This window comes from Actinia tenebrosa, unplaced genomic scaffold (genome assembly GCF_029948245.1).
Source record: "Actinia tenebrosa isolate PJP-AT-01 unplaced genomic scaffold, QUT_ActTen_1.0 PGA_scaffold3__52_contigs__length_22856419, whole genome shotgun sequence".
Taxonomy (NCBI): domain Eukaryota; kingdom Metazoa; phylum Cnidaria; class Anthozoa; order Actiniaria; family Actiniidae; genus Actinia; species Actinia tenebrosa.
Genome location: NW_028292580.1, coordinates 3,942,406 through 3,958,467, shown reverse-complemented (window position 1 = coordinate 3,958,467; position 16,062 = coordinate 3,942,406). Strand labels below are relative to the sequence as shown.

At 35.2% G+C, this 16,062-nt stretch overlaps 1 protein-coding gene and 1 pseudogene across 1 annotated transcript; both read right to left on the bottom strand.

The window, feature by feature from the left end:
* Window positions 1-698: 698 nt before the first annotated feature.
* On the bottom strand, window positions 699-2,393 carry LOC116298482 (uncharacterized). Its single transcript, XM_031706967.2, has 4 exons — window positions 2,041-2,393; window positions 1,795-1,901; window positions 1,358-1,467; window positions 699-1,025 (listed from the first exon to the last, which is right to left on the bottom strand). Exons 1-4 carry the CDS (start codon window positions 2,085-2,087, stop codon window positions 699-701), a joined length of 591 nt encoding a protein of 196 aa, XP_031562827.2. The 5' UTR covers window positions 2,088-2,393.
* A 4,026-nt stretch (window positions 2,394-6,419) lies between these two features.
* Window positions 6,420-10,538, bottom strand: LOC148907810 (uncharacterized; annotated as a pseudogene).
* Between the last annotated feature and the right edge of the window lie 5,524 nt (window positions 10,539-16,062).

Genomic DNA, 16,062 nt, shown 5'->3' with positions numbered 1-16,062 from the left:
TCTATTTCAGAAATCAAGGTCGACCTATACAAATTTTACCACAAAAATGGTAATAATTATTTTAGTTACAACTTTAGTGTCTACCACTAAAGCACTATAATTGGTTATAAATATGAAATTCTATTGCAATAATTCAATAATTCATTACAAACACATGATTTACCAAATAAATAGATGAGAAATTTAATAGAGGATAGTAGAGGAAAAGGTTCCATGCAAGACAGTGGCGTATAAACTCAAACTGAAATATTAAAAACTGATTCCTGTTACATTCATGCCCTAAAGAATTTTTAAGTTTTCTTACATTTCACAGGTAGAGTAGTTGACAAAATGAGCAGCCCTATTGTATAACAGATGGACAATCACTCATAATATATTGTAATTACACACAACTAGGAAAATAAGGAGCTAAAACAGACAAGTTAAAAAGAGAGTTCTTGGACATTTGATCATATCATTGCATGGAATTTGTGCAATTTGGTAGGAGTAAGAGACATTGCTATTATTAAGAAAGAAGCCAAACAATGCACTACCTAATAAAACGTTGTAGCACATACTACAGACTGTTTTATATTGTGACATGAAACTGAATGGAGGTGAAACATGAAACATCTGCACACATGTTGACAAGTGCAAGAGATACAAATCAGAAATTAAGAAATGCTTTTATGATTAGGAATGTCACAAAATTATAATTATTACTGAAGGCAAGCCCAGTCTGGGCAATCGTTTGGCTTTTGTCTTCGAGAAGGATGTCCATTCCGCCTGGGAATAACTCTCCTTTTAACTAAATCAGGCAAAGAATCCTTATGATGTTTGTCAAGAGACTTCTTTGCCTTTTTTAGTTCCTGACTTTCCCAGTTTAGAGGTTTAACAATATATGCCACTGTCTTAAATGGTTCCTCTTCCTCTACCTCGCTTTCTTCACTCGAAATATAGTCAGGGTGGAGGCAACTGGCTATTTTTGCCTTCTTCTCATTACTCCACTTCTTAGAGTCAAGGCTTTTAAGTCTTCTTCCCAGCTTCTATGAAAATAAAAACAAGGAAAACAAAAACCCAGATCAATACAAAATCGTTTATTATTTGATGAATCATTACTTGTGACATGGAAAAATGGACATACCTTTCTTATTCAAGGTTGAGGACACAGGCATCATACATTTAATATTTTTTGGGCCAAATTGGATAAGACATTATATTTATCCAAAGGTTTTTGGTTTTATTTAGCCATTTTGATTTGGCCAAACCTCCAAACTAATATATATCTACAACACAGATAAAAAATAATCACCCTAGGGTTCAGTCCATATGATTGCAAATCTAATACTAAGATATATGTAGGGATGCATTTATCTACCTCTTTCTTGCGATTCTGCCTTCTGCATGATCGAACATGCTCCTGGTTGTTACCCTTGGCCTTTCTTTTCGCACTTGCTCTCAATGATCGCATGTATGTTTTTAAAGCAACTAGAAAAAACAAATAGCATACATAGTATTAGTATTAGTTGTCATTCAATTTTATAAGTACAATTTTATAAAATAAAACCTCAATGCTCAGGGATTGCTTTGATCATGTTAATGGCAGTCCTATCCAATGACTTTTAATTACTTATTCATCTATTATGATCAATTAAGGCAGGACAATTCTAATTATGAAATTTGGGGAGGAAGGCACAAATTGCATTAAAAATAATTTTTGAAAACCCTATGCCACATCTGCAACATACTAATCATTTTAAGCCAATCAAAGTAAAGATATTCAATTCATGTTCCATAAAATTACATTTATCTTACCTTTCATCTGTAACACTGTCCAAGGACACTTTCCTTCCCCTCCATAAGAATGGTAAAGCTCATCCTTCACCTGATTGAATATGACTAAATTGTGATCTGAGTCTTGGCTAAAATATAAAAAAAATAAAATAAAATAAAAAACACAGAAGATTCGTTCCAATCAATTTAAAAAAACATTACTACTTATTTTTAACATCAGTGTCAATAGGTCAAAGAATAGCCTGAATGCAAAATAAGTGAATTTACCTTTCCTCCAAGTTTAGAGATAGGTTTTCGGGATCTGCTTTTGCCATCTTTTTTATTTGTTGTCGAAAGTCATTCTGCAGCAACGTGAAAAATGAATTAATTATTGATCAAGCTAGTCTCGTGGTATTTTAGGCGGGAAAATTCACCAACGGTTAGAATATAATTTTTAATACAAAGAGCGGGTTTGCTTGTTGATAAATTCTTTCTTACTACTATATATCAGTTATCAAATTTATTTCGCAGTAAATGCGCTTAAGGATGAATAATGATTATAATAACATTAGCAGGTTAAATAAAGCAAGCTGAAGGATCATCGAAGAACATTGTGTAAATTTGAATTTCAAATTATCTACGTTCAGTTTTGGCGCGCGAATGGTTAATTCTAAGATTTCTTCGAGGATTTTGTAAGAATCAAGGAAAAATGAACATCAACAGGGAATTACAGCTTAATTAGGTTTTCGGAGTGCCTTTTCTCTTTTCCTAAGTACTTTTGGATTAAAAATAATTGCAGTAAGCATACCGGACAATGAGGTCACTAGAGCGCACGATGCAGAGGTCACCAGGGAGTTTAATTTTTAAAAAGATTTTTGTGTCTGTTGTTTTAAATATTAAAGATCGAAAAACTTTTAATACTTACGCTACACATCTTAGGGACTTTTGTAGGCCCTCCAATTTGGCGAACTCTTCTCGCAGCCGTCGCATTTATCGAACTTACTGTCGTCGCTAGCCCATCGACTTTCTTAGCTATGTTCTCTAGAACATCTTTCTCCTTACTCTTATCCTTGTGGATCTCCTCTCTCAAGAACTTCGTTTGGTTCACAACATCTTGAAGTAGGACAACGTAGTGATCGCTTAGAGAAATATCGGCCATTATTACACTTAACTCGTAATGTTAACTAACTAGCTTTTGAGATCAATGATCGCTTGGAAAGAGACCCTCTAAGTGTTTACACTGTAATTTATATAATTATATTTTGGCGGGAGAAGAGCTGTTCTCTTTGATTGGCTAATGTCGATACCCAAACAAATATTAACACGCTGGCCCACGTGGGGAACCTTATTATTGACTACACGCTTACTGGGTAAGTGAATCATTGTAATAACCAGTAAAAAATATGCTGCATGGGTCTATTTTTAATAATATTGCGAGAATAATATACTGTTATCCATTACCGAACATAAATGTATAAGCGATATGCATACCGCACGAAAGAAAGCAAGTTATCGCTGTGTATACCTCCCTGACATTCTAAATAAGGGGAGACCCCTAATTTAGACTGTCAGGGAGGTATTGATAGCAAATCTATAGCACATGTTTACGCGCGCTAACATGATAGGTTACATGAAGAAGACTTGATTCTTACTTGTTGGGTTGGTTGTTGCCTTCGTACCTTCTCTACTATATATTTGAATTCAACTCATCTTATTTAGCAATCTTTTGGTGAAGTAGTAGTGTTGTAAAACTGGCTGAAATGGCACATTTAAGCACAGTCTTTCACAAGGCGAGTGGCACACTTGCCATGAGTGAAATGCAACATGAACCTCAGCCATTGACGAATGCTAAACAAAGACGGCTTTCTCGTCCAAATACCATCGAAGAAATACGAGTTAAAAGACGAAAAAGAAAGCAAAAAAAGCGCAAGGAAGACTAACAGATGTCTAAGAAAGCGAAGAGGATAATGAAAGCACGAAAGCTGGAGTTGCAAAAGGAAAAAATTAAGGAATTAGAAGAGAAAGCTTTGTATGGCAAAGAGCAACGAAAGAGAGCATTATATTTTTGGAAAAAATGGCGGGAAGAGCGACGATTGGATAATAACGAATGCATGTGAGTCTCTTTTCCCTAGTATTACGTATTTTTATTTATTAAAGCAAAGTATTTTCTACATAAAGTTAGATTATTTAGGATAGAGAGCCTGCATGGTCATGATTCATGACTTCATGTTGGGGGCTTTTTCATTGTTTATAGGGAGAGGGGATCAATTTTATTCACGGAAAAAGGAAAACCAAAATGTTTTTTGTGCAGACTATTCAACTACATATATATGAAATAATGTAGTGTCCCCCTACCCTATAATAATTACCCCTTGGTGCGCGACCTTCAGAGTTCGAGGTACACGGTTGGATCCTTAGAATCTCCACATCTGTTTCGACTTCTCTCTAATCCGTGTAGCTTCAGCTTTAAATACTCTTAAAACAGAGCACTGATGGAGAGAGGGGGTAAAGTGCGCACCGTCGGCTTCCATTGATAGCAGGTGAATTTCAACTGAAGGAACTACTGACGTTAAATATAGGTACTTTACCTTTTACCTTGGACACGGATAATATTATAAAGTAGCCAAGTTTCCATTTCATGTAAATAAGTTATGAGTTTATGAGTTTTGGACAGCCTTGACAGTCTAAGGTCAAAATGGGGGCTTGGATTTGAAAATAAATTTAGTGGATATCAGCAAGATACAAGTGTTGTTGTTATATAGCTCCCTGGCCCCTCTCCCTGCATGATCCATTAACTTAAGAGTTGTAATATTAAAGAACTACAAAATGGGAAGGTTTTGCTTGCATGGGTACATGAATATTTTATTTAAAAACTTGGCCTGATTTAAAATAACTTAGTTTAATATCAAATCTGTATTATTGCTGATCAACATTCTGTCTTTATAGACAAATTCGTCAAATAGACCCAAACAATGTTAAGAGCTTGTCAAAAGAACTTATTCTTGGTGAAGGGAGATTTGGTACATGCAAGAAGGCATGTTACAGAGAGAGGATTGTTGCGGTGAAATATTTCAAGAAATCTGTAACACCCCAAATGGTTGAAAGAGAAGCCAATATGATAAATTCCTTTGATCATCCGGGTAAGTACACATAAGCACTTTTTATGAACTGTCTCTCACATTAACAAGTGCAGTGGATTGGTTTTCATTAACCCATGAAACAAAATGTACCAATTAAAGTGTAATAGTCAGAAAAAAGCAATACAAAGCAAAAGAATTAGAAGTTATTAAGGGCTAAAAATGCTAAAGTGTATTTTACAGGTTTATGAAAACAACTTTAATACACGCATCAAGAGTTCCATGCTACTGCTCTAAGCGCATGCTCAGGGGATTAAAAAGTGGAATAATATTTTGTAAAATATGCTATTTCTCGGTACGTTTGATTCAGAATTTGTTTAACGGTGGGTACACGATCTTGTATGTTTGATCAAAATTTAGCTTAAGAAAGACACAACTAAAATATAGCATATTTTACAAAATATTAATTATCAGCAGTAGCGTGGAACTCTTGATACGCGTTAAAAGGAAGGGTTTACTAAAATTAATTTCACTTAAGTTTTTATTTAATCTCCAAAATAGTCAATTGTCAATGGAAACAACCATCTTGCGGCTTGCATAGGTATTAGACATTTTAAAAAAATTCAGCTTTTTGACCGTAGTTTGATTTTTACAATAATTCATTATTATTAAGGCTCAGGTGTGTGTAAAATACAGACTTCATACGCTGGAAGAAAATAATAAATTTGTAAGCACCTCTTGCATACTATTTGAGGAAATAATTTTTTGGAATTTTATGTAGTGCATTTCACACTTTCATAGTGCAATTTACATACATTAATGATAATCAGAGGCCTGAGAAACATATGTTTGGGTGTAAACTATTAATTGCTACTCAGTCAGGGGCAAAAGGCAATCAGTGATTGCAGGCAATTGCATGACTGAAAGGTGGGTAAAAGGGGGCAAGAGGATAAAAGCTTTGTGTTATATAAGCCCTGACTGCCAATATATTTTTTCAGGTTTGCCATTTGTGTTTGGCATTTCCAATAAGCAGAAACCATATTCAATGATTATTGAATTTTATGGTATTGATGTAAAAACCGTGACAGTAGCTGAAGGTGCAAAGACAAATTTATTGAAAGACCAAAAAACCTGGGCAGAAAGTCTTTGGCATTGTTCAAATGCCATTGCCTACCTACACCAAAAACTGTACATTCATTGTGATATCAAAGGTGACAATATTGTCTTCCATATAGTAGATGGAAAGTACTTCCCAATATTAATTGATTTTGGCAAGATGAAGAAGGTTAGTGATGCTAAAAAGTACACCCTCTCAACAAATGAGCAAGAAAAATACAGATTATACCACAAGCATATTGCACCAGAGGTAGTAAGGGGATTTCACCCTCAATCTACAGCAAGTGATGTATATGCTTTTGGACTTGTGATATCACTAGTGTGCCACTATACCAAGTATGAGGACTTGAGACTTCTAGCAGTGCAGTGTATTCATGGTACCCCACATAAAAGACCAGGGATACAAAATATAATTTCAAAGCTTTTTTCATTTTTTAATAATTAAATAATTATTATATACTAGTTATACAATGGTTTAAAATGGCATACCATGAAATATCCCACAAGTCATTTATAGTTTCTAGTATACAATCAAGCCTTTAGGCGAGTGTGGTATACAAAGAAAATACAAGTGCGAGTGGGTTACCCACAGTATATGCATCCTTGTTCTCAGTGCCTTCTCAGTGAAATTTTAATAAATTGTAAGGAGGCACTGGGGAATCCGAAAAGGATTGGTTTTATCATACTTAACAAAAACTTTTAACTAAAGAACTTATGACATATCTTTGTTCACCTCTGTCATTTGACACTGTAGTATAAGCACACTTTGAAGAAATTCTTTGTACTGGAAGAAATCTTGAAGGCCCCCCAGGAAGAGTATCATTCTTGCATGCAATGAGAAGAGGGTTTACATTGGCATAAATGGTATCATTTGATGAATGATACCAGGTCACACATGCAAAAATGTTCTTAAAGTAAACTCCGTCTAAAACTAGTGAATGAGTGAAAAAATAATCAACTGTTCCAAATGTTTGAGTGGAGGAATCTTGTGTGATACTACCATCATTTTTGGGCCAAGATGCAAGTATTCCAGTTGATCTACTGCTTCGATGAGCCGTTTTAGAACCAAATTCAAGGCCATAAATATTAATTGTGGCATACTTGTTTACTGATCTTCCAAGATTTTTGTGTGAAAGCTCTTTTTCAGGAAACATAATTTTATATACTTGTAAAAGAATAAGTATGTCATCATCAACAAAAAAAGCTTGCCTATAATTCTTAGGGATTGATATTGGTGCAATATTTAACCAATTAATGTTATGAAGTGGCAGCTTCAAATCCATCTCATAGTATTCAAGTCGAGCAACAAATGATTCACCTGTAAAATTACTTTGTTGTTCTTCTGAAAAAGCATTAATTGATGTTACATTTCTGAACAAGGGCTCAAATTCCTCAGGCAAGGAAACATTATCAAGAAATCTAGACGTGCATAGCTTTCTCATTAATTGTAACTCCACAGATATGTTGTTCGTAACAATACTTCCAAGTATACCATTATGTCGTTCAAAGCTAAAACACCAAAAGCTTTGAATAGGCCCGTAGTCAATGATTACTTCCTTGAGGTGACAATGAAGATGCATATTTGGTGTTGTAGCTTTGTTTCCATAAAGTGACTGGAATTCGTTACAGAATTTCAATAGTAGGCCATCTCCTTTTATTATGTCTGCTTCAGTGAGGATGGGTTTACAGACATACCTACAAGCTAAGGTGAAAGTCTGCCAGCACCTAAAATGGTCATCCCCAATTATATCTTTTAATGCAAAGAGGGAATAAAGAATTGTCCAGTTCTTCCACTGTTCGGCGGTGTATGTTCCATAATTAGCTGAAATGTTCTTAGGTAGTCTTCCCAGATGGGGTGGAACATCCATTTCTTGTATTCGAGCATCAATTTTTCTTAATTGTGGAGCACTTAAAATACCTTCGTTAATCCAAAGTTTGAATACAAATTTAGCTGTACCAAGAAATAAATTGTGCATGGGATCTATGGCACAGAACCGTATTACATCGAAGTATTCAAGGTCCAATAACGAAGAATAAAATGATATGCCATATTTTTTTGAGAGCTCTTTAGCCTTGACTCTTGTTTTGCATTTTTTAAATTTTTTTTGCATATTTTCTGTGATTTCTATTTGTTCTTTTTTCCCATTTCGTACGGTCAAATCCTGAATAATCTCTAGATTCTCCAAAAGAACCTGAAAATTTCTTTAAACATCTGGAGCAACCCAGCTCTGCAGAATGACCCTTCAATCCACATAACTTTCTTGCAGCAGGAATGTCAGAGGATGTACAGAGAACTGCAGCACGGAACTTAAGTGGTACACTAGTAATGCTATTGTTCATGAAGATTCCTGACCATAATGCATTTAGCTCTTCAACTGCTGGGTTTAAAAACTCATTCAATGTTTTAGGTTCATTTTTCATTGATGGAATTATACCTACCACAATGACATTTTCCCACTTAAATCTTTCTGATCTTGGTAAGTTTAAAAGAACAAGGTATAATACTCCAACCGAATAGTCCTTTCTTCGTTTCATTGGTTGAAAGAAATCAAAGTTTAACATAAGGCCATAATTTCTTGGGGCATCTAAAAAAGGTTTTCCATTGAATGTTTTGAAGTCTTTCCACAGTTGGCCATCATAGATGTCAGTCATTAGTGAATTACCAATATCCCTTTCTCTCCATTCTTCGCATTTCTGAGGAAAACCAGCTTTCTTCAATAAATTTTCCAAAGGATTGATTATCCCATTATAGCAATAATAATGTATAGGAAAAAACTTGACATTATTGTTTTTTAGTGTGACCTTCTTTACAAGTGCGCTATCACACTGATGGGGTCGTCCTCTTAAATAGGTAATATTGGTGCAGTGCTTGCCAACTTGATGACCATGGACATCATATGTCAGACATTCATCATAATTGTAGCACTTTGTGCATTTTGGACAAACAATGAACTTTGTAAAGTTATCCCTGTCCAAGTTCAGATATTGCCGCACCATATACAATGAACAAGGAAATGCAGCAATGAGATCTGTTAGGAGTTCATTTGACATATGAAGGTTTAAGGCCTTGAAAAATTGAAGAAAAAATCTTAGCAACCATGTAAGACCATTATCACTTAGATGACAATAGCTTTGCCAAATTAGTAGAAAGTACAATAACCATTGTAATAAGGAATGGGCCAAGTGAAATCTTTTCTTTTTTCGTTTGGGCTCTGGCAAGGGGCTTGGTGTCTCAATGTCTTGGTTGAGTAAGGATTCAGGGACATCATCCCAGAATTCATGAACATCTGAATCAGTGGATTCACGTTCATCATCACTGCTCTCTGTCTGCTCTAGGTCACTGTCAATATATGTTACTTGTTCAGCCTGAAAATCAAAATATGTATCAAATTAGTATGGATCAGAAATTAAAGCCATATACATATGCTAAGGCAGATTAGCGTAGCAGTTTAACAAGTGCAAACGCAAACGCAAGCAATGTTCACACGTACAACGCAAATGCAAGTAAATTAAGATACGCATGCGCAGTAGTGATTGTTTATAGTTCACACGTATTTTCCTTGCGTTTGCGTTGCTCGTGTGAACCACGTCTTGCGTTTGTGCTTGCGTTTGCGTTTTCTCCGGTTCACACGTTAAAAACGCAAACGCAAACACAAACACAAGAAAATGGAAAATTTTCCATTCCTTGCGTTTGCGTTTGTGTTACTGTAGTTCACACGTAGTTTTCTTGCGTTTGCGCTCGTGTGAACCAGGGTTAAGAATGAATGGAACTATATCAACCTTACTCGCGCTAAATTTTAGTTATCTTATTTCTTAAGCGCGCGCATCTTAGTGTTATACGCCATATTATTCAAAATGTTTATCAAATGTTTATCTGTAATTTTGTAAGTGGAGTGAAGAGGATAAACGAAACTGGTTTCCAATTAAATTGTTATTGGGTTAGTGCGTAAAAGATTTTCATAAGGCATTTTGCCTCCAAATATCTATCAATGAGTCAACTATGTAATAATGTATCGATAAATAATTTTCAGTTGGTGAGAGCACAGACATTTAGAAATAGCTTAATATCAATACGGAACATTTCATAAGATTTGTGTTAACATGTTCTATTATTGCAAATGAAATAAACTTTGCATTTAAAAACATTTTACTTTGACAGTTAATAATACTTTAGTCCCCTCCACTACAAAAGGATATTCCAAAATGATAAAGTATTCATAGTTTAATAAGAAAGGCGATTAATACTTACAGTCTCGGAATTCGTTTGATTTTGAACTTCTTGTGTTTGTAAATCTTGAATTTGATCTGTAAGCAAATATAAGCTTTAGTTTAAGGACGAAAATCCGGGTTATAGAAGGAAAAGAAATGATATGTCATACCTTGCAATAAAGATGTGGATATATGTGATAGATCGACAGATTCGCCATCAGAATCAGACGATGAAGTATCTTCTAGAACTCTATCGTGCTCACTCGTAGTAACAGCTGTTGCTTGTCTCGAAAACAAGTTCAAATGATGTCGTCTATATGTTGATTCGGAAACGTACTCATTGCAGTGAGAGCAATAGAGATATCCAGATGGAGGTTGATTCATATTGATCGCAGTTATATAATAGTTAAAAGGCCGGAAAACGTGTATACGAGTAAATTTGAAACCGTAGTTTTAGAATTCTGAAATGACTGAACTATAGACCCGACGCGACGCTTGGAATGTTTTTCGTAGCATAGCAACCATAATCAACAAACGATACCAATCCCTATCGGTTGTATAAAAATCAATCGTATGTATTTATCGTAGTTATTTGACTTCGCGATAAACAATAGGATAACATCAACTAAATAATTAAAAATATATAGTAACCGACACTTAAATTTCATGGTGAAATAATAATAAAAAGGATTGGGATAGAGAACGGAGAGGTGTTTGTGTATCAATTCCCATCTGGAACTCAGAATTGAGTGTGTACACTATTTCCATGTGGCACTATTTCGAGTCACTAGTACCATGCATGCCGAGCTAGAAGAAATTTTTATACTGAATTGACATAATTATTGAAACAAAAGTAAACCCGGCTTTATTTACCTTTAAGATGACGCGTTAAATAACGTTAAAGGGAAATCCATATTTAGTCACCTTTAACACTGGGTATTAAAGTAAGTTAAATTGAAACATACCTTTAAGATGATGCGTTAAGTAACGTTAAAGGGAAATCCATATTTACTCACCTTTAACACGGGGTATTAAAGTAAGTTAAATTGAAACATACCTTTACTCACCTTTAAGATGATGCGTTAAGTAACGTTAAAGGGAAATCCATATATATTCACCTTTATACTGTATGTTAAAGTAAATTAAAGTTAAGTGATACCTTTATTCACCTTTATAGCACTATTAAACGTCATTAAATACGGTTTTCATTTAATCACGTTTAAGTTCTTGCTTAAAGGTGTATAAGACACCTTTACAAACTTTAGTCTCTTGATTAAAGGCAAGTTAAGATAAATTTTCGCCCTGTGAAACATCACGCCATCTGATAATATTAGAAGAAGTCCTTAATGTTTAAGTTGAGAAGGCAAAGACACAATCATAGGTATGAGCCAGTGTTTTGTAAACCACTTATAAACATCACGCCATCTGATAATATTAGAAGAAAGCTTAACTCCTTAATGTTTATAGTGAGAAGGCAAAGACACGGTCATAGGTATGAGCCAGTGTTTTGTAAACCACTTATAAACATCACGCCATCTGATAATATTAGAAGAAACCTTAAGTCCATAATGTTTATGTTGAGAAGGCAAAGACACGGTCATAGGTATGAGCTAGTGTTTCGTAAACCACTTATAAACATCACGCCATCTGATAATATTAGAAGAAAGCTTAAGTCCTTAATGTTTATGTTGAGAAGGCAAAGGCACGGTCATAGGTATGAGCCAGTGTTTTGTAAACCACTTATAAACATCACGCCATCTGATAATATTAGAAGAAACCTTAAGTCCATAATGTTTATAGTGAGAAAGCAAAGACACGGTCATAGGTATGAGCTAGTGTTTCGTAAACCACTTATAAACATCACGCCATCTGATAATATTAGAAGAAAGCTTTAGTCCCCAATTGTTTATAGAGAGAAGGCAAAGACACGGTCATAGGTATGAGCCAGTGTTTTGTAAACCACTTATAAACATCACGCCATCTGATAATATTAGAAGAAGTCCTTAATGTTTAAGTTGAGAAGGCAAAGACACAATCATAGGTATGAGCCAGTGTTTTGTAAACCACTTATAAACATCACGCCATCTGATAATATTAGAAGAAAGCTTAACTCCTTAATGTTTATAGTGAGAAGGCAAAGACACGGTCATAGGTATGCGCCAGTGTTTTGTAAACCACTTATAAACATCACGCCATCTGATAATATTAGAAGAAAGCTTAAGTCCATAATGTTTATGTCGAGAAGGCAAAGACACGGTCATAGGTATGAGCTAGTGTTTCGTAAACCACTTATAAACATCACGCCATCTGATAATATTAGAAGAAAGCTTAAGTCCATAATGTTTATGTTGAGAAGGCAAAGGCACGGTCATAGGTATGAGCCAGTGTTTTGTAAACCACTTATAAACATCACGCCATCTGATAATATTAGAAGAAAGCTTAACTCCTTAATGTTTATAGTGAGAAAGCAAAGACACGGTCATAGGTATGAGCTAGTGTTTTGTAAACCACTTATAAACATCACGCCATCTGATAATATTAGAAGAAAGCTTAAGTCCCCAATTGTTTATAGAGAGAAGGCAAAGACACGGTCATAGGTATGAGCCAGTGTTTTGTAAACCACTTATAAACATCACGCCATCTGATAATATTAGAAGAAAGCTTAAGTCCTTAATGTTTATGTTGAGAAGGTAAAGACACGGTCATAGGTATGAGCCAGTGTTTTTTAAACCGCTTATAAACATCACGCCATCTGATAATATTAGAAGAAAGCTTAAGTTCCCAAATGTTTACAGTGAAAAGGCAAAGACACGGTAGATGTCTTTTCAGATTTATCCAATTTAGGTCAGTTTAACCGTCCCCGTAGAAGAGCTCTACTCAAAATGATGAAATAGTAAGTATGTTAATAAAAGTACAGAGAATAGTACTTGTATTGTATCAATGTCAGTGAATAACAGACTTGTGAACCTTTTAACTAAGGATCAGCTTTTATGTCAACTGAAAAGAAGGTTTTTCCTGAGCAAAATCTCCCCCCCCCCCCCCTCCCAAATTTCTTTAATTCATCCTGGAATTCCTGGATCCTTGGAATGAACTAAGTGGTTTGAAGTTATGAGCTGCTTTACTCTGCTCTTGCACGAGATCACATATAAGTGTTTTATTCGAAGCCTTTACTTAATAAAACTGACGGGCAGAACCCGGGAGGCAGAATTGCAACGCAATAGGTAATGGGACTCCATGCTGTCACGGCCTCGTCCAATTTCGGCAGTCCTCGGAATTTTTCTCGTTCAATTAGCCATTTCGGAGTTGAGCAGGGGATTGGGTACTAATCAAAGAAATATTTATCTAATTACGAAGCGACCCCTATCACATGAAAGGCAACCAAAACGGATTAGCAAATTTACCAATTTTTAAAACGTTTGGATAAATACTAGCTGAACAGTATTTTTTCAAAGTTTTATCAAATTAACAGAAAATGTATGGTTTTGCGGGACGACGGTCAAAATCCCCATACATTCTTGTAAATTGCAAGACCTCTCATAAATTGGGTATTTCTCCAAATGGTCTGTAATTTGGAACCTATACTAAAGTTGGTAAGGTCTTTTTCGAGATATGATTAGTTATTCGTTTGGTTCAATAAGACAGAAATTACTGTCCACTTGATAACTCCGAAATGGCCAATTATTTCTTAATTGGACAGCATGGAGTCCTATTACATATACTAATTAGGTGGGGGAAAAAGCGTTTTAATGAGAAGAAAATCTATTGATGCAAAACACTGCTCGTGTTCAAGGCGCAGAAGTTATGGGGCGGCGAGAGGCCGGTTCAGCATTTAGTAGCAATATCTCAAACAACTGATTAGGAAATTTGGCTGCTTTTGTGATTTGAAGGGATTTCCGTTTTGTTTTAAGATAATTGTTGCAGTGAAAGCACTGGCCAAGCTAAATTAGATTAACTATTTCGAATGGATTTTTTTCACTCTATTTTCATGCGTGTTGTAGATGACTAGGAACACTTATTGTTTCACAGTACTGGGCCCGTTATGACAGTCATAACTAGATGTATCAATGATCGAATTCTGTAATCTCAGATCACTTTTCTAATCTTATCAGTGATCAGCAGCCTTGGATATCGTTTGTGCCGGACTGCGGGTTACTGACTTTGGCTTATTTTCAAAATTTCATCATCTCTAAAGTTATCCAAATGTAAAAATATAAACGTGTTATGATGTCATTGTAAGGCCAGAGACTCGATTTCCCTTTTGTAGAGTAAAAAATATCGTCTAAATCTTCTCTTAATTTAACACAAAAACGGCCGTCGCCGTGTGGTGCATACTTGTGTGGCCATGAGTTGAATGACAACTAGGCTTATAACACAATTTAACTCGCCAGTTGGTACGAATCGATTCATCATTTTGAGGAAGATACTGGTACGTTGGTTTACGTAAAATGGAACCCAAGAAAAGTCTTTATTTTCAAGAAAAAGAAGGCGCACCGATGGGTGAGCGCGTTGGAGCAGTGGGAATGGTGTTCTATGGGAACAAAGACTTAAAAGTCGTAGAGGTTTATAGATTAAAGAGACAACGGGATAATACAAAAGACAGATACTGTCTTAAAATAATAGACAAGTTTGGTAGACCGAAAGCAGTTATCAACAGGGATACAGCAGTTTCGTTGTCCCCTTTGTTAGATAGTGGAAAATTGGAGAATGCAGAATGGTAAGTGCAATGCAGTTTTTCTTGCATCGTTTTCAAGTTACAAGTAAATAAAATGAACTTTTTTTACTTTTTGATTACATATAGTATGATGCTCGAAGAAGCCAAATGGAGTAGAGGGGACCGAGGCAGGCCAGCGAGGGCCCACAAGATAAAAATCATGGCGGTTATTACACAATCTTCCAATGGAGGTTCTGAAATTGAAAACTTTCTTGATAAAATCCAAAACACTTATCAACGGCTGGAGGAGTGAACCGCCGTAACTAAAAATATCTCACTTAAGTAGCATATGCACTGTTTAAATTTTCTCTTGTTAAGTTTGTGTTTTTGACAAATAAATAAGTTTCAGTTGTTATTAATACTTGTGTTCTCCACAGGTTGTGAGTTGATTCCAAATTTTAAGTATCTGATTTTTGAGAAATTTTCATCATTTTTTTAATGGCAATAAACGTACCATAAACAACTTCAGTATATCCTGACGCTTTGAAAGATCCCTATACAAATTATTAGCATATTGTAAACGCACCCCCTACATGGAATGTTCGTTGCGCAAATCACCTTTATCAACAGGAAAGGTCTGGACGAATGGAGAAGGTCGAAATGTCATCATATCATGTCCGCCAAAAATGAAGAACGCGATTCAATTTTACGTGAATTCTTTGCCAACATTTTTATTATTTCTTTTATTGTGTTTATTTGTTACGATTAAACACCCAAAATTACGGCATAGTGTAAAACATGGACTGGACTCTTGGACCCTTTGACCCTGGACTCTTAGACTATTTGTTGGACCTACTATTGAACCATCATATTTCTTGCCACTATTGGAAATTATAGTCAGTAGTCTTTGTCTTTTCTATAGGGTGTACGATTTTTATTTTGTTGCCGTATGGCCGCTTTCAAGTAATTTCTCAATGAATGAAACATGTTAAGAAGGCACTGACTGCTATTGACAATGATCTGCAAAATAATTTGTCTTTAAAGGAAAAACAACTTGTTTTTCTTTTCTCTTAAAAATATTTTTTTGTTTTACTCTATTGGTTTCGCTTTTCACTTTACTTAAAAAAGTAAAGCCAGTGCTATTGTAGATACAATGAAATAAACCTACGTCAATGCTCAGAGTCAGCTAGATCGGGATGATTGCCTCATAGATAAGAAAACCTTTTTAAATACAAATAAGCATAAGAAATATATGTT

Coding starts and splice junctions, on each gene's coding strand:
- LOC116298482 (XM_031706967.2), bottom strand. CDS start 2,087: ATGGCAAAAGCAGATCCCGAAAACCTATCTCTAAACTTGGAGGAAAG. Junction 1,902..2,040: donor TCTCTAAACTTGGAGGAAAG/GTAAATTCACTT, acceptor TTTATATTTTAG/CCAAGACTCAGATCACAATT. Junction 1,026..1,357: donor GGCAGAATCGCAAGAAAGAG/GTAGATAAATGC, acceptor TTATTTTCATAG/AAGCTGGGAAGAAGACTTAA.